At 48.5% G+C, this 18,111-nt stretch overlaps 1 protein-coding gene across 1 annotated transcript; it reads left to right on the top strand.

Annotated features, from left to right (window-relative positions):
- Window positions 1-7,671: 7,671 nt before the first annotated feature.
- On the top strand, window positions 7,672-17,682 carry LOC114489018 (neuroblastoma breakpoint family member 6-like protein). Its single transcript, XM_028503005.2, has 6 exons — window positions 7,672-7,819; window positions 10,106-10,208; window positions 11,766-12,001; window positions 15,169-15,220; window positions 16,029-16,192; window positions 17,534-17,682. Exons 1-6 carry the CDS (start codon window positions 7,684-7,686, stop codon window positions 17,680-17,682), a joined length of 840 nt encoding a protein of 279 aa, XP_028358806.2. The 5' UTR covers window positions 7,672-7,683.
- The last annotated feature ends 429 nt before the right edge of the window (window positions 17,683-18,111 follow it).

Below are 18,111 nucleotides of genomic sequence, written 5' to 3'. Positions count from 1 at the left end.
CATGGCCATGCCCCTACCACGTGACTGAAGTATTCCTTACTGGGCTCCAACAAATGTCACCGAGTAGTTCTTTTCTTTAACAATACTCATAAATGAATTGTGGGTAAGGCTTTTTAAAAAAATTGTCATTAAAAAACATAACATAAAATTTATAATTTTTAAAGTATTCAGTGGATAAGGCTTTTTAATCAAAATATTCACTGTATAAAATGAAAAATAAGTATATACCCATAAAAATCTGCATACCCAGTTATAAGGAAAATACAAAATTGAAGAAAGTATTTGTAGCTTATATAAGAAAATTTTTATACCTAGGATATCTAGGATAAGGCTGATGTCTAGGATATCTAGATAAGATTTTATTAATTAATTAAAATCTAGGATACAGTTTTCAACCTCCCCCTTCCTGCCCTTAATCAAGAAGACTCAAAGGGTTCTGTCTAACCATGCAGCTGTTTAAGTGTCAGAGATGCTGAGTGAGTTGATTTGTTAGGGAAGCACTTTGTCTCCTGACAATCCTACTAACAGGCGGAGGCCCCAGGGCCGGACAAATCCCACAGTGTCTTACAGCTCAGCTAGTACTGTCAGTCCTTAAGGGCAGCGGTTCAGACTAGTTTTCACGGTCAGGAAAGCCAGTGACGCAGCTGAGTCTCTAAGTGTAATGTGCACCGAAAGATGATGATGCCAAAGCTCCAAACAGAGACTTCTTCAGCACCTCTTGGAAAGTATTTTCTCTTGCCTGCACAAATCTACAAATCATAGTAAATTCCAAAGACTCAAGAGTGTAAGAGAAATAATCTTCAATTATTTCTGTATAAAAATTGTTGTCCCAAATATAGTGTGATTCTTCTTTTTCTTTTAGCAGGCCTTTAAAACTGGCTAACATCCCTAGAACTAACCACTGGAAAATTATACAGCGGGTGGGGATATAAATACACTTTTCCATACAGTCCTTTTGGTATCCTCTCAGAGTCTGAGGGTAACTATGTGTATATATCTTATAATTTGATATCTGGTAATACTTTCTATGAAGCATATATCTCTCATGGAATAAAAATCATAGTTTCCTGTGAAGTGGGCATAATCTAGCACTATCCAATAGAAACTGTTTCTCATACTTCTTGAGAAAAGAAAGGAGAGGAAATTATCCAATACTCATTATGAGAAAATATTCTGCAACTTCAGAACTGCATTGTTTTACTGAAAGGCTACAGCAGGCTGGAGTGTCAGAGCATGAAGAAAAGACTCGAAGGACTGAGAGTGAGAGAGAGAGAGAGACAGAGAAAGGGACTCTGGGTAAAGCATTAAATCTCAGAATGTCATTAAAGCTCTGAAAACATCATTAAACAAGAAAAAAGATCAAGGAAGACCACTTTTTTTTTCCCTTGGAAGACTACTATTAAGCTAGAATTTTATACAAAAATCGAACTGCCAAGCATGTGTGAAGGCATGTTAGGGATAGTAACTTCCAGTAAAATGAGAGCAAAAATCAAGGAACAGAAGGGCACACAATCTGAAACCAGGACATCCAACACAGTAGAGGAGGGAAGGGCAGCCCCAGGAGGACGGGCATGAAGTTCCCCTGGAGAGCGGTCAGAGGGAATGTGAGCAGAAGCATGGAGAACTCAGCGTGGGAAGCGTTCGGGAAAAATTAAATAAAACTGAGCATATGTGATATTTATTAACAGGAAAACTCCAAGAATCGAGGATGTTGAACAAATCTGGGCTGCAGAGCAGTTTTCCTAAAACCCAGCTTCCTCTGGAAAAACTACAGAGCCAAGAGAAAAACACGGCTCCCAGGACCCGGGGCGCACGGACCACACTGATCGGAGCAGTGACTGACCAGCGGCAGTCCTCTCCTGCGTGGCCGGTGGGGCTGCACTGACCCTGACGGGTGACGGGAGAAGGTCTGCAGGGCCCAGCCTCCAGGAACAGCGATCCCCTGAGGTGGCGGGAGCTGTACCTGTGGTGGCTCTGAAACACGGATTCATACTGGAAGCACCGAGAGGCCCCGCCAGTGCTCAGAAATGAGGAAGCAGGGACCAAAACAAGTGACAACTGTAACGTGCCTGGTCTTTTTGGCCTCTAAATTCATTCAAATCAGTTCGCTGGCAGCTGTGATGAAGGCCGCCGAAGATCCCTCTAATAAAGCTCCCTTGGGGAAATGATATGGAACTTGGTCTTAGAGGAATTCTTAGCAGTCAGGTCTCAAAGTGGCCCCTGAAGCCTGGACACCTTGGTGTGGGGACAGCTTTGGACCCCAGAGCTGAGCTGGGAATCAGTAGCCTTGAGAAGGAGTTGGACCCCAGCGGCAGTTCCCTCCAGTTGGTGCCTTCCAGGCGAAGCTCCAAAAGCAGGATGGTTGGGAGCTGGGGTGCCACCGAGTCCAGGTGTAGTGCTTGCAGAATCTGAACTATCGGGGGTGTCCTGAGCTATTCAAGCAACTCTGACTTGGGAACAGTGGTGGTTCACTGGCGGTATCTGTGGGTTCATGTGGAGTACCCAGTCTTGATTTCTGGCCAGGGTCTGTGTTTGCCGTTCACTCTGCCACAGCTCATTCACTGCCTCTGAAGAGTACCCGAGGGAGTCTTTAGTGTGCGTGCAAAACTGCCGCTGGACTGTTTATCGTACGGGCAGGTCTGGTCTATGCAGACGTCTAGCAGCCGGAAGGAGTGCTGCTGCCAACTGAAGGAATTTTCAGAAACGTGGTAGTGATTGTGGAGTAAAAGACATTCAACAGTTTGTCTTGTGGCACCTGGGGCCCAGGTTGTGATTCTGGAGGGACAGTGCTTGGTCTGAGGCGCAAAGACCACTCCTCCAGGTTGTGTCTTCCAAATGGGAAGTAAGTTCTGGTATGTTCCTTGAAAGTGGGACATTTAGAAATCATATCTTTTGCACATTCACCTACACCTCTCACTGGTTTGACAAAATCATCAGGTCACTGTTTAACTCCAATTTGCATGCTGGGCCTCAGGTGGTTACCTGGTAGCTTCTCACTATGCAGTTGGCATGAAGTAGCTGAAGCCCCAAAAAGGAGAACAGCTCTGGAGTTTTCCAGAAACCCCCAAAGCGATAAAGATGTCAGGAACCATGCCCTTAGGGAACGAGGGAAGGGCAAGGCTAGTAGGTAATAATCCTTATATATGGAAAGCTGTAAGGAGGACATTTGGGCCTTCCAGGGGGGTGAAAGTCAAGGTCTGGATGAATCAGGAGCCTGTGGCTTCCAATAACACCAGCTGCCTGGGCTCAGCCCCCCTCAGCAGTGACATTTGGCTCCAGAGAGCCACAGCAGGTGGGGGGTGGGGGGAGGCTGAACAAGGTTGTGTCGCCCAATCCAGACAGACATAGTGACGTGCAAGGACAAGGCAGAAGAGAAGGATGAGTCTGTCTGAATCTGCACAGCACATATGACAAATGCATGTCAGCTTATGTTTGTAGGTAGCACTAACTATGAAGCTGTAGGACTGAGGACTTTGTTTCTTTGCTCTGGCTCCCTCCATCCTTAAAGCCAGCGCTGAATTCCTGATGTGCTTTGAGTCTCTGTGACTTCCTGCTTCTCTGATCTCTACATCCAGGTCGAAAGGGCTCGTGTAATTAGATCAGTCCACCTGGATGTTCTCCCCCATTTTAAGGTTGAATTAATTACATCTACAAAATTCCTTCTGCCATATAATGTAGCATTATTAGGCAAATGACACCAGACAAAATAGACTGGAAACTTTAAAACAAAATGTGTCAAAGACAAAGAGGAATATTTTATAATGATAAAAGGGTTAGTCCATTAGGAAGATATAATAATTATAAACACATTTGCATCTAAGAATCCCAAAATACAGGAAGCAAAAACTGACAGATGTAAAGGGAGAAATAGAAAACTCAACAATAATACCCGGAGACGTCAATACCACACTTTCAATAATGGATAGAATGACCAGGCTGAAGATCAACAAAGAAATAGAAGACTTAAATAGCATAACCTGATAGACATCTATAAAACACTCCACCCAACAAGGACAGAACACAATTTTTCTCGAGTACATTTAGAACATTCTAAAGGACAGACCACACACTGAGCCATAAATATAAGCTTTGGTTCATTTAAAGAACTGAAATCATGTAAAATTTTGAGACATCTCACGAACCAATACTGTCACACAGTCTAACCGCAGGTTGGCAACTGTTGGTAGTTAGTCTGGTCCTCCTTCCTTCACTTTGTCATGAATGCTCAGCGGCACATATGGAGGTGGCCATGGTCACACATGTGTATGGATCTCCTTAGCCTGGAAATCCTAGGCAGCTGAAGGGAAGACAGATATTTCAGGAAAGTTTGACTAGTCCTAGCCTCACAAAAACAGGGAGGACGTGAGACACAGGAAATAAGGAGATGTCAGGAGATCCCTTTCTCTCCTGTCTGTGCCTCTCTTTGAAACCTCAGCATCTCTGTCGCCAAGTCCCATTGCACAGAAATGTGATGGGTCACCACCAACCACAATAGACTCATGATCTTGATTTTTGTCATGCTCTGACTGAGCATACAACTGCTAATCAATAGCTTTGGGTCAATACAAGCTCTCAATCAATGTTCTATGAAAACTGCTCTGGACGTAAGGAATGGCAGTAGTTTACAAGTCACTCCAAGTGCGGTGGTCACCACATGTATTCAAAGAAATACACAAAACCTATGTCAATGGCTTTGACAAATTCAAAAGATACCCTGTGAAACTAGAATGAAATTTATAAGTGATAAGCATAAAATATGTATATAAAGATCAAAACACTGACTTCCAACCAAGGTGGAGGCATAGGTAGATACACTGCTTGTGCCTCCTCACACAAGCAAAAGAAGTACAAATTTAAAAACAAAAACCAGCCAGAACTGCCAGAAAATCGAACTATATGGAAGTCCAACAACCAAGGAGTTAAAGAACAAACACTCACCCAGACCAGTAAGAGGGGTGGAGATGGGCAACCGGGTGGAGAGGGCTCACAGGCAAGGCGGCAGCCTGTGAACCATGCAAGGTGGCAGCTGGTGGAACAGACAGCCCCACATTTGCTTGTGGATAAGCGGCAAGGAACAACTGGGGAGTGAGACAGATCACACAGCCCAGGGCTCCAGTGGAAGGAAATAAAGCCTCAAAACCTTTGACTGAAAAAAACCTGTGGGGGTTGAGGCGGCAGCAGGAGAAACTCCCAGCCTCATAGAAGAGTCCATTGGAGAGACCCACAGGGTCCTAGAATGTACAAAAACCCACCCACCTGGGAATCAGCACCAGGGCCCAGTTTGCTTGTGGGTAACAGAAGAAGTGACTGAAAGCTGGCAGAGAGCCCAGCAAGTGGTATTGTTCCCTTTTGGACTCCCCCCACACCCCGCCACAGACAGCACCACAACACAGCCATGTGGGTTGCCCCGCCCTAGAGAATACCTAAGCTCTGCCCCTTAGAACCTTAAGAGGTCACTGGGACCAAAAAAAAAAAAATGACCCAAATTGAAGAACAGATCAAAGCTCCAAAAATGAACTAAACAATGAAGAGATAGCCAACCTATCAGATGCACAGTTCAAAACACTGGTAATCAGGATGTGCACAGAAATGACTGAGTATGGACACAAAATAGAGGAAAAAGTGAAAGCTATGCAAAGTGAAATAAAGAAAATGTACAGGGAGCCTACCGTAAAGGGAAGGAAGCAGGGATGCAAATCAATGGTTGGACCAGAAGAAATAAATAAATAAACATTCAACCAGAACAGAATGAAGAAACAAGAATTCAAGAAAAAAGAGGAGAGTCTTAGGAACCTCTGGGACAACTTTAAACACTCCAACATCCAAATCATAGGGGTGCCAGAAGGAGAAGAACAAGAGCAAGAAATTGAAAACTTATTTGAAAATATAATGAAGGAGAACTTCCCCAATCTGGCAAAGGAAATAGACTTCCAGGAAGTCCAGGAAGCTCAGAGAATCCCAAACAATTTGAACCCAAGGAAGCACACACCTAGGCACATCATAATTATATTACCCAAGAGTAAAGAGAAGAAGAGAATCTAAAAGGCAGCAAGAGAAAAGGAGACAGTTATCTACAAAGGAGTTCCCATAAGACTGTCAGCTGATTTCTCAAAAGAAACCTTACAGGCAAGAAGGGGCTGGAAAGAAGTATTCAAAATCATGAAAGGCAAGGACCTACATCCAAGATTACTCTATCCAGCAAAGCTCTCATTTACAATGGAAGGGCAGATAAAGTGCTTCCCAGATAAGGTCAAGTGAAAGGAGTTTGGATAAAAAACGTAAACAGAAAAATGACAACAAACTCACAACTGTCAACAACTGAACCTAAAAAAACAAAAACAAACTAAGCAAACAACTAGAACAGGAACAGAATCACAGAAATGGAGCTCACATGGAGGGTTATCAGCGGGGAGGGGGAGGAGGGAGAATGGGAGAAAAGGCACAGGGAATAAAAGGCATAAATGGTAGGTACTAAATAGGCAGGGGGAGTTGAAGAACAGTATAGGAAATGGAGAAGCCAAAGAGCTTATATGTGTGACCCACGGACATGAACTGAGGGGCAGGGGTGTGCGGGCAGGAGGGGAATAAAGGGGGGGGGATGGGACAACTGTAATAGCATAATCAATAAAATATATTTAAAAAAATAAAATGTTCTATGAAAACAAACACGTGGTTTGAAACTAAAAGAAAAAAAGATTAAAACACAAAGCAGCCCACACACAGAGGAGGAAGGTGGGGGCTTTCCAGGGCGGGTGTCAGCCCTGACCTGGTCTGTGGAGCAGCCGCGGGCCTGCCTAGCGAGGGAGAGACCGCCGCCGCAACACCGGCTGCAGCAGGAAGTAAACGAGGACACAGTTGGGACAGAGATCCTTGTTATAAATTAATTGTTTATACACTGAGTATTATACTCAGAATTTTTTTTATAACACTGAAATGATGTGGAAAAAACTGGAGAACCAGAGAACACCAAGACCACCTGATAATCCTTAAAACAATGAAAGCATTGAGGCAACATGGATTCCTGGGTGTCTTCTGTGTTCTTGCAAGAACAAACAATAAAAAATGTGCTTAAACTTTAGAAAGAGATGGGTCTCAGCACAGGGGGACGCGGCTGCGGAGGGGGCAGTACCCATCCGTGCTGACCCTCCAGAGACCAGGTGGCTTTGTGTATCAGTGTGGCCTAGGCAACGGGAAGATGGGGGCTCCCAAGATTCCATGACACTGTCCATCTTCCAGTTCTGTTGCTGTGACTCCAGACAGTTACCTGGCAGGAAGGGTCCTCTCCCCTGGAGCCCTTGTCAGAGCCCGAGCTACGGGCGATGCCTTTGGCTCTGAGCTTGGGCACATTGTGCCTTATTTTTGTGGTTGAGAATTCTCTGAGTTTTGGAGTGCTGATAAAGATTTGCTCAAACACGAGTTAAGAATTACATCTGCATTCTTTAGACTTGTTCAAATCCATTTTTTTCACTCAAAGAGACCTTGTTGAGGTATCTTGTGCACACTAAAGCGCCCACCCATTGTAAACATAGTTTACCAGGCAGTACAAGCATCACCATAGTGCACTTGCTTGTTTTTAATTTATTATCCATTTGGTACTTTCCCCCAGATTCTGGCTCTGTTTCTTCTGCCACAAGCTTCAGCACAGCAGTCTCTCTCCCCACGTCCTCTGGTCCACGGACAGAAATGAGCATCCTGGAAACCAAGCAGCACTTGCGCTCCCAGCTGGAGGAAAGCAAACAGAACTTCGGAGACATCACAGTGAAATTCCTCACGTGCAAAGCTACTGCTCACTCCCTGGCCAGGCAGCTGCAGAAATACAGTAAGCCTCTGAGGTCACAGTCACCAAAGTGATAAGTGATGGTCCCTCTTCCCTCCGAGAACCTAAACACCTGCCACACTTCTCTTTTTTTCATCAAAATAAATTTCATTCTGACTATATTCCTAGAAAGATAGAAGTGGGTATTTTACCTTCAATTTTCAGAGCATGGAAATGCTGAGGCAGAAAGGAGTCAAGTTTGCAGTGAAAGCGTGGGGAGGAATGGAGGCGAAAATCTGGATGGAGGCACTAAACTACAAGTCAGACTTCCACTGAGCACGCATTTGCAAAGCCCTGTGCTAACTGCTCCAGGGGCGGGAGAAGGCACACTACACCTATATGTTGCGAACCTCCAAGGCCAGGCAGGTCCATGGTATTCACCCAGATGGAATAACATTCACAGAGTCATTGGGATGTCTAGTGTGCTTTTATTCATGGGTGGACGAGCCATGCGTGCTGAAGCTGGGTGTCTATTTGCCTGTCTCTGTGTCCTGGCCCTTGCTCCCCAGCGTGGCACCCCTCACGGCACGGTCCCCTTGCGTGTGTCTCCCATCATCACCCCCAGCAGGGAGTCCCTACCTGTTTAAGTACTACAGGGGAAAAAGGCGGCAAACTGCCAGAACATTACATAATGTAACATAATTCTGCACGTGGGAGCCCACTTCATGTTATAGGAACAGTCTATCGGACCAGGTCTCAAGGCTGTGAGAACACTGGTTATCAGGCCCCTCCCAGGCTATGGGAACCCTGCTCCCCTTAGTTACCCAGACACCTGGGCGAGGAAGCCAGACGGCCTGCACTTACCCTACAACCTACCTGCCTTAAGGGACCCTAAAGCCGTCTATTCCCCAACTGAACCACAGACACGTGGAGAAAAGAACACCAGCAGCAGACATAGAGGGAAGTCCTGATGCCAGGGGCAAGATTCTTTCCCCCCATAAGTTCAAAGAAGCCATTCCTCACCCCCTGGTGAACTGAGGGCAAGTCCAGGAAAACCAGAGGCTCCAACACCTTTCTCTCTCTCCCTGAACATGAACTTTGCCCACAGCAAGCAAGTCCAGAATCTGGGCTTTGAGACACATGTCCAAAATGAGAATGAGGCCCAGGGGAGGAGACCTGGGGTCCCGGTAGCAGGCCGGGTCAGTGGAGGGGCTGCCCTTCCCTCCCCGTGTTCAGCTCCCACATTTGGAGACCCACTGGACAAGCCTGTTCCTGGTGGGGGGGGAGGGGGCTGTGGCAGCTGGGGGAGCGTGGGGGCGAAGGCACAAGAGGGACAGGATCACAGAGGAGGGCTCTTACTGACGTTAAGTTGAGTTTGCTTTCAAATTTCTACACCTGTTTTTCAAAAAATCAATAGTGAGGGGGTATAACATTTGCTATCCAACCAACCGACTTGGGCAAGAAAGCCTACTTATTAAAAGTGAAAAGATGAACTTTGGAGCGTTGAAGTATAACTTTTTACATTATTCATTAGAACCATAATACAACTGTAGGACACATCCCCCCCCTGCCCCCACCCCCGCCTTACAGCGGGGAAAAGGCAGTGCCCGAGATCTCAGAGTGAAGGTGATGCAGTGCAGGACAGTGAGGAAGAGCACGCTCCCCGAGGCCAGACTTCCTGGGCTAAAACCCAAGCTGTCTGACGTCCTGGTGCCTCAGTGCTGCCATCTGCAACGGCAGTAAGAACAGCAGTGGTGATGATTACGTGCCGGTAATCCTTGCAAGTCTGCTGGAACAATGCCATGGCACATGCCACACGGTAGTGCTCCCTTTAGCCTGACCCAACACTTGTTAGCTTTTGCACACACGCCCCTCAGAGTTTTTCCCTTCATACACTCGCACATTTTTATGCAGTTGTGTCCAGAGAAACTTGTAAATCTTTGAAATATTGGGAGTGGGGGGGTTATCGAAATGCTCACTGTTGAAAAGCCATCAGTTCTGCTGCCACTCGGGTCTTCGCAACTCCTACTCCATGCCCACGTTACTGTTTTACTTAAGGGGCTGCCAGTGGTAAAGTCACCCAAGGTTTGGAGTCAGCCCTCAGGGGATGTAATTTCTGACTTTGCCTCTTTCCAGTTGAATCATTTTGAGCAAGTTATTTTACCTGCCTCTGAGCTTCTCCCCTCATCTCTACAATGAGAGTCAGTCAAGTACCACGTAGTGAAAGGTTAAAGGAAATCCCAGAGTAGAGCCTGGCAATGGGGTTAGTCGCGTCCCTGGGTGGACCCTGCCTCCTCCCTCGAGGGCAGTGAGCACAGCAGCAGGGGACAGGTGTCTCTGTTTTCTCAGAGCGTGAAGAGTGTGAGGACCTCGCTGAATCCGTGCCGAAGGATGACGCGCCGTTTGAGGAGGGGGATCTGGCAGAGAAGACGGGAGCAGCCGCGTGGCTTGGGTAAGGCATACCTGAGTGCCGACGTGTGTGAATGACTGTTTGAAGTGGGGCAGCCCGGGCTGGTAAAATAAGGAGCAAGTCTGTGCAAGGAGGCGGGCAGAAGTGCACACGGCAGGCACAGCAGTAGACAAAGACAACTGGTAGGCCCGTGGGACCTGGGTTCTGGGCTAGTGAGGTCCTGGGGTTCTCCCTTAAATCATATAGGAGTAAAATGGAAACGGACACTCGGGTTGCAATGCTAGCAACGTGGCTTCTAGCTGGGTGACCTTGGGCAAGTTCACTCAACCTTCTGCATCTGTTGCCTCAGCTACCTCCGCTATAAAATGAAAATACTGACAGTACTATCCCAGAGGGATAGGAAGAGTAAGTGCATGACCACATGTGGTTAGAACCATCTGACACGTGTAAAGAAGCTCCTGACAAATATCTGCCCCAATTGTTCTACTCGCTCCTATTTTGTAACGGGTGTGGTGGTTGTCATGAATGGGCCAACATTTTCTAGTACAAGAGATATTGTCCAAGCTTTCCAAAGTTCCTTTGTATGATAAAAATGTTGCTTCCCCAATTTTGATTTTTTCCCCTAAATATTATACTGTGTGGAGCCGCTGGGTAGATGGGTAACTGAGCAGCTGTCATCTGGAAAGTGAATAATGTGCTGAGGACCAGGAGGGATCATCCCGAGAGGGTTTTAAATACAGGGCGGACTGTGGGCACCCAACACTTCTCTTACCCTCCGGTGGAAAGGAAACCAGAGAAGCTCAAATGTGTAAAACCCACCAAAGCAGAGATATTCGATTGAAGGGGGCCTGGGTCTGGAGCCCCCCTGTCTCCCCATGTCTACACTTTCACCTCCTCTGGCACTTTGTTGGGAACACTACAGAATACAGTTCTGTATGCCTGTGGAAGGCCATCGGCAGGCCACCCAGTGGACAGCAGGGAAGAGATTCGGGGATCAGAAGGGTAGGGGTCTAGTCCAGCTGTAGGGTTACGTGCTTCTGAGTATTAGTGGAATGCCTACCTGTGTGTGAACTCTGTCAGGGGACGGTAGGTTGGGTAATAAACGGTGCTGTCTCCAGCCTCACGGACCTTACATCCTACATGGGGATCCATGAGAACTATTTGTACGATAACAAGAAAACAGTGAAATCCCGAACTTCATTCGCTCTTCAGCACCTCCTTACTGATGTGCTACCCTTCCTGACCCTTTCCATTGGTTTTCCCCTCCGTCCTTTCAATGAACACCAGGTGCACCTGCCCAACATCCTGGGTCCAGCTCCCCACCCCCTCTCTTCCCGAATAATGCCTGATGAACGCCACATGGAAATGCATGTGGGCTAAGTGAGGAAGAGAAGAGGCACCTTTTTAAAGCCAAGTTAATAAAAAACAGAGACAAACCCCCTGGCATTTCCTCACGCCCTCTGCCACAGACCCGTTGTGTGAGAATTCAACTCAGGGGTTCCCTGGGGGGACGCTGTAAGAGACGTCTCTACTGTGACTCCTGTAGCCCATGAATCCGCTACACTCACATTGCCACTTCACTGTCCTTTCCCGCCGTAGGAAGTACGATGACCTAATTCAGGCTCAGGCCAGAGAACTGGCTCACTTAAGGCAGCAGATCCAGGACGGGAAAGGTGTCTGCTACCTTTTCACCCGGCAAGCAAAGACCATAGCGAAGTCTTTTGAGAGCCTCCTCGGGACCACCGACATTGCCTACACCCAGGGACAAAGATTCTGTGAACAGGTGGCCCAAGGAAGCCAGCTGGCCGAGAGCCTCGCCAGCAAACTCGGCCCTGGTAAGTTGGTTTCCAGGCTGTAAAGACCCTTACCTCCTCCCTAGGGCCCCTCCTCACCTAAGATGCCACGCCTCCAAGACTCTAAGAGTGACTTTTTAGCCGGATGTTTTGTGCCGATTTCGGCCTACCGATAGTGAAGCTATCGTCTGGAAATACCTGGGGACACCCATGTGGGCCCAAGGAAAGCCCCCACAGACATTTTTCCTCTAGGAGCCAATGCCAAGGCTGCACACCAGCCCTTGTGATAACTGCAGGGTACGCCTTGGCAACAACCATCAGGGACACTGGAAAAACCGAAATGAAACCAAACAAACCCAAGGTCCATTATTCACAGGTCCTGGAGGGTACCCAGCAGCGTGCAGGCCACAGAGCAAGGTCATGGGTAGAGACAGAGCCTGGGTCTTTGGGTCCCACTTCCACTGGGGTTGAGGGTGGGTTGTCCAGGGTTCCCCAGGTTCGCTCTATAGTGGTGAATTTAAAACAGACGAGTGATCATTAAAGTGCGGGAAGGAACAAACAAGTGCTCCAACATCAGTTACCCAAGTCAGCCAGAGAGCTCTCAAACGAAGGAGACACCGGGCTGGGCAGCTGCCCCTCGATCTAGCTGTGCGGCGGGCAGTGTGCCAGGGGAGGGAGCAGCCTTCCAAGGGCTGCCCCTGCGATCAAAGCTCAACCTCAGGCATTTGGATTACAACTTTTAAAAAACATATGACTGTTCTAATATGTCAGATACAACTTTGTTTATTAAGTTGGTTTGGTTGACATTGGCTAATGAAAGCATATAACTTTCGAGTATACAATTCTATAATACACCACCTGCATATGGCGTTGTGTGTTAAGTCTCCTTCCATCACCATATACTTGATACCCTTTACTCTTTACCCCCACCCCTTTCCCTCTGGCAACCATTTTTTTAAAAAGCCTAACGCAAACTATTGTTCTGGGGTGTATCCCCAAGTAGTGAGACAACAAAAAAGCAAGGAAGTGCCTCTGTAACAGTCAGGGCAGCGATGATCTCTGGAGGAAGCACAGGAGGGAGCTTGGGACGAGCGGGGGTAACCGGGGAGACGCACACAGGCCTCCTCTGGGGCAGTGTGATGCTCTGGTCCTCGATGGCGGTGCCGGTCACACGGGTGCTCACTTCACAAACATGTGTTAAACTCTGCACATTTTTGGTATCCTATATTTCACAATCATTCCATTCTTTGATGAAGAGAAAAGCCAACTATCCGGTGCTTACCTACACCCGGTTTTCTGCCTCCCATTCTGGGGACGCTGACCTGTCAGGACTGGCTCCGGCTGAGGGTTGAGTATGGTGGAGACAGACTCAGAGCTGGAGGTCACAGGGTCACAGCCTCCTCCTTCATCACAGCAGGAGGCAGCAGCCAACCAGTCATTTGTGGTGTTTGAGGGTCACTGATACACGATATGATGACCCACTGTAATGTCAGTTCTGAGTTTTGAAAAATGTATCAAGATGCAGAACAGGTCCTTTGCCCCGGAGGTTCCCTTGTGTTTGTTGTCTGTAGTCCTCCACATGCCCCGCCCCAGCCCCTCGCAGCCACCGGACCGGTTTCCTGTCGGCCCAGATCTTCCATCTCCAGGGCATGCCAGCAGTGTGTCTCGTTTCTTACTGAGCAGTGTTCCATCACAGCGAGGTACCTCCTTGGGTTTGCCCACTCTCCCCCGAGGGACATCTGGGTGGTCTCCAGTCGGAGCAGTTAGGATGAATAGCTATAAAGATTCACATACAGGTTTTGTGCGGAAGGAAGTTTTCATTTCACTTGGGTGAATCTGGGAATGGGGTTGCCGGGTCACGTGGTAAGTGTATACTTAACTTACAAGCAACCGTCAAACTGTTTTCTAACGTGGTTATACCATTTCCAGCTTATTTGAAGAAGTTTCTTTTTATTCCTTATTTGCTGAGAGTTTTATTTTGCATAGATGTTGAATTTTGTCAAATGACTTTTATTCATCTGTTGAGATGATTGTGTTATTATTTTAAGTACTTTTAGATGGTATTCAGGACATTTTGAATATTATGTTGTGAGCCCCTGGTCCTGTTAAAATCCTCTGGAAATGATGTGTTAGCCGGCAATCAACCCCTTGGGGCTCAGAAGGCAACTGGTTAGGTTCTGTCCGCCCCCTGTGGGCTGAGTTGCAATGTCAGGTCAGTGTTCGTGCCTTTGAGGTGTCGTCTGGACTAGGTGGTTCATGTGGTGATTCGGTTCTCTAATCCTGGGCCTTGAGTCCTTGGGTCTGCTTCACACATATTCAGTTTGTGGATGAGCCCAGGGCTGTTGTTAGTTCATGAACAGCTTTCCAGCCTCTCCCAGTCTGGTCCAGTGCCCAAGGGTCCCCTTTCTAAGCCCCTCTGTTCAGAAGGTTCGCCTTTCTCCGAGATTTGTCCTCTTACCCTGCGCTGCAGTTCTGCACGGCTGGGGCCACTGTAAGAGCAAGAAGGCAAGAGAGTTGAGAGAAAAACAGGGGGACACTCTTTGCACTTTTCAGACAACAGGCCTCTGTTTTCCTGGCTCCTTCGACCAGAGAGCTGGATTCTCTCTCATGGCTCAGGTCCCTGCTCACTGGCCAACACGCTGCTGCAGCCGTGCTGGTCTCTGAGTGGGGTCAGGACAGAAGAGGGAAAAAAACAGAAATGAAAAAGGGGTGGAGATTCTCTTCCCACTCTCCGGCATGCGGAGGTCCTTTTGGCCTGTCACGTGTTGGAAAGAGGTGGTTTCTTCTGAAGTTTTTGCGGCTCAGACACGGCAGTGGGTCCTGTGTGAGAGCGGTGGGGGCCCACGACCTGGTCCAGCGCCCGCCTCGCAGCGCAGAGGGTCGCAGCCTGGCCATGCAGGGGGCAGCTGGGCGAGCACCCTGCGGGCTGGTGGGGGAACAAAAGACGTTCTACGCCCTTGGCCTTGACTCAGTAGCAGACATCAAGGTGATGACTCACCGCACCAGGAGCTCTCTGCCCAGGGTCGCTCGGGAAAGCCGGCCAGCCTACCTCGCTGAAGACACACACCCAGCCCTCCTGGAATAAGGCTCCCAGGGCATTCGGAACAAACACATTGAATGCTATGTCCCTGGTCATGCAGGCCCTCACATTTGTGGTGTGTGAGGTGGCGTCTGCTCAGTGTCTGACTCTCTCTATTTGCGGCTCACAGAAAATCCGAATGACAAGAAGAATGGAGATGGGCAGAAGGCTGTGGCACCCAGGTAACGCTGAATGATGAAAGGGCTGATGATGGGACGGTGACATTTAGAGAACATTCCAGAAACAAGAGACCAATAGGCCAAGGTCCTAGGTCCAGAAAAAATAAACAAACAGAAACTGCTGATTGTACCTATGTTGTGAATTCATCATACAATGATTAAACAACATTGCCTGTTCTTTCCCCAGTTCTTGTATTGATTAGCATTTCCTAATAATTCCTTAAGTTTAGTTAGCTAAAGTCAGTCTGACCTAAAAGCAAACCAGCCAATGACCCCTGGTTTCTGTATTCTAAAACCTGTGTGTTTCAAAACCAAAGTGAGGTGCCTCTCCGAGGTATGCTGGCCAACGTTTCATAGCCAGAAAGTTCTTTTGAAAGATAAAATCCAACCCATATCAAATATTTGGAGAGAAAGGTCTAAAAGCTGTGAGAACCCCAGGAGATGATATTCTCAGGGTCCAGTGTTAAACAGACCACTTCCTATAATATTAAATTTGTCCACAGTGTTTCAGAGCCAATATTCTGGTCTCTGCATGTTCCGCAGAGCCCCATGTGTATTTCAGGGGAGTGGCTGAGTCTCCGCCTCTTTCTCATGAGGTCAGGACACCGAGCCCCTGCTGCTTGCCCTGCCCCAGTTCCAGGCACACTAACCACAATCAAAATTGGACTGCCGGGCTTTCTCTCTGATTGGATGGCCCCTTTGGTTTCTGGTACCTCTTTCATGAGCCTCAGACCAGCACCAGCTGGGAAGCTTGGATTCCAGTTTGCCTCAGTTTAATCTCCCCTCTCGTCTACCCTCTGCCCCAACCCAGGTGCAGCAGGGGTCTCCAGAAGGAAGAAGTGAATGAGGTACTGGAGGACTCGCTAGATGAGCGGTATCTGACTCATTCCAGTGGCCATGACTGCCCCCAGCCTCCCAGCAGTGATGCCTTCCTGTGTGACATGCATAAAGCCAGCTCGGCTGTGGCTGTAGCCAGTGAGTACCTCCATTATTAAGAGAATAAAACTCCAACAACTATAAGACTGGAGAATAAAGCTCCAGTAGTGTCTGTGCACTTACCACCTCTGTCTGGGCTGAGTGAGATCGCCTTTGCAGGTGGGCCCTGACGATTAACTTTGAAAAAGTGATGAGGTTGAACAGAGAGCTCTGAGGTCAAGTTCAGGTCCCTGGAGGTCAGGTAATTTGCACCGTTCCTGGTCCACATGTCACCTCAGTCATGCTGGCCCTCGCTGGCATGTGCAGGCTGATGGACTCCAGGCAAGAGAGGAGAGAGTGAAGGGGTCGTGGCAAACTCCCTGCTGACACCTCGGCCGTGTACAGGATCTAACAGGCCTCCTTCTTTAAGATGAAGCATCTTCGCTTTCCTGAAATGTTCTTGCTCATTACAGATCCTGAGCGGTGTCCCTTGAGCTTTTTTAGCTCAGGATGCTGGCAGTCTTGCCCACATTTTTGGAGGTGTATCATTGTTCCTGAGTTCAGGTGCCAATCCCCCGCTCCCTCAGGCGGCTCAGCTCCCATAAGATTCCATCCTACTGCCAGAACACCAGGTAGGGTCCCTGAACAGCCTTGGTGCAGCACCACAGGTTTTATTTTGTTTTGTTTTTGAATGTTTGTGAGCGCAATCTCGGCCGTAATCTAGTCTAAAACTACAAGCGGCATATCTAATGGAGAAAAGTCTGAATCTAGCAGCAACGCCAGCAGCGTGCCCCTTTCTACCCCTTCCCCCCCCCCGCCCCCGCCGCCTCCCACCAAGCGAAGCTCCTCCAGGCATGTAGGAGCCCCTCGGGGTCGCAGCCCCGTTGGTGTGTATATGCATCCAAACCTCCACCTTCATCTCCTTTCCTTACGTGACTGTTCGACTTTCCTTTGGGGATGAAAGCTTGGATTGTTAAAGAACTATACGTCTTATGTTCTCTTCTGGGTGACCGAGAGAGAAACTATCTTAACTCACTCACTGCTAAGTAAGTTTTTACAGTGACGTTATAAGCCATGGTGGGGTCTGTCTTTCTGCCAGCAGTGGGTATAAATATGCATCGTTACTACTCAGACAGACCCTTACAAAGGCACCCTCGTTCCTGTTTCCCGTTTCACCCTGAGACACAGAGGGCGGTCTTCGTCATCTGCCAAAGACAGTCAGTCATAACGCAGGTGGGAGAGGTCATTAGTAGAGAGGAAGGCATTTCCCGGTACCCACGAGTCATATGGAGGAGGCTGAAGAATGGCAAAGGGCAGAGGCCTTGCCGAGAGGCCCCTGGCCACCCCGTTAGTGACAAGGATTCTCCATCTTCTACCTCATTCCATGTCCCGGTGCGACAGCTGCAGAAGGTGAGATTCAGAACCTGCACCAGCACCTGGAGGAAATCCTGTTCATCAACGGCTGCCTGGGAGACAAGCTGGAACGTCACCTCGGCCTGGCGGACGAAGGGAGCAGCACGGGAGGCCCAGGTCTGCGGGCTTCCTTCTGAGGGCAGGTCACCTGTGCGGGCTTCACAGGTGTCAGGAGCTTTGCTGTGCCTTACTTGTTTCTTACAGATGGCCCCGCTAGGGAGGCAGGGCAGGTACTACTCTTCCTACCTCATTGTTGAAGAAATAGGCTCGGAGACTGGCCCCGAGGCTGAGCTGCTCCCCCACCGTAGACCACTGGCCTCCTAACCACTGCCGTGTACTCCCTGCTGCTCCTCTCCCATGTGACTGTCATTCAGTAGGACGCAGGCCGCGAGCTCCTCATTCAGCAGAGGGAGGGTCTCCACTGCTGCCACCCCCACCCCCAGCCTCACAGCGGGTTCTTCTTCATCATCCCCAAGGCCAAGGCCGCTCTTCTCTCCCCACACTCCTCTTAGACCGAACTCACATGAAGGCCAGCATTCTACCGCCTTGTGCCGGCCACTCGGCGT

The sequence above is a fragment of the Phyllostomus discolor genome, chromosome 14 (assembly GCF_004126475.2).
Source record: "Phyllostomus discolor isolate MPI-MPIP mPhyDis1 chromosome 14, mPhyDis1.pri.v3, whole genome shotgun sequence".
NCBI classification, from domain to species: Eukaryota; Metazoa; Chordata; class Mammalia; order Chiroptera; family Phyllostomidae; genus Phyllostomus; species Phyllostomus discolor.
The sequence above is the reverse complement of the archived record's forward strand: the minus strand, read 5'-3'. Positions and strand labels throughout refer to the sequence as shown.

What these genes read in the sequence shown, in the direction of transcription:
- LOC114489018 (XM_028503005.2), top strand. Translation starts at nt 7,684, where the DNA reads ATGAGCATCCTGGAAACCAAGCAGCACTTGCGCTCCCAGCTGGAGGAA. An exon ending in CGCCAGCAAACTCGGCCCTG is followed by an intron (nt 12,002 to 15,168) that starts GTAAGTTGGTTT and finishes TGCGGCTCACAG; the next exon opens with AAAATCCGAATGACAAGAAG. An exon ending in CTCGGCTGTGGCTGTAGCCA is followed by an intron (nt 16,193 to 17,533) that starts GTGAGTACCTCC and finishes CCGGTGCGACAG; the next exon opens with CTGCAGAAGGTGAGATTCAG.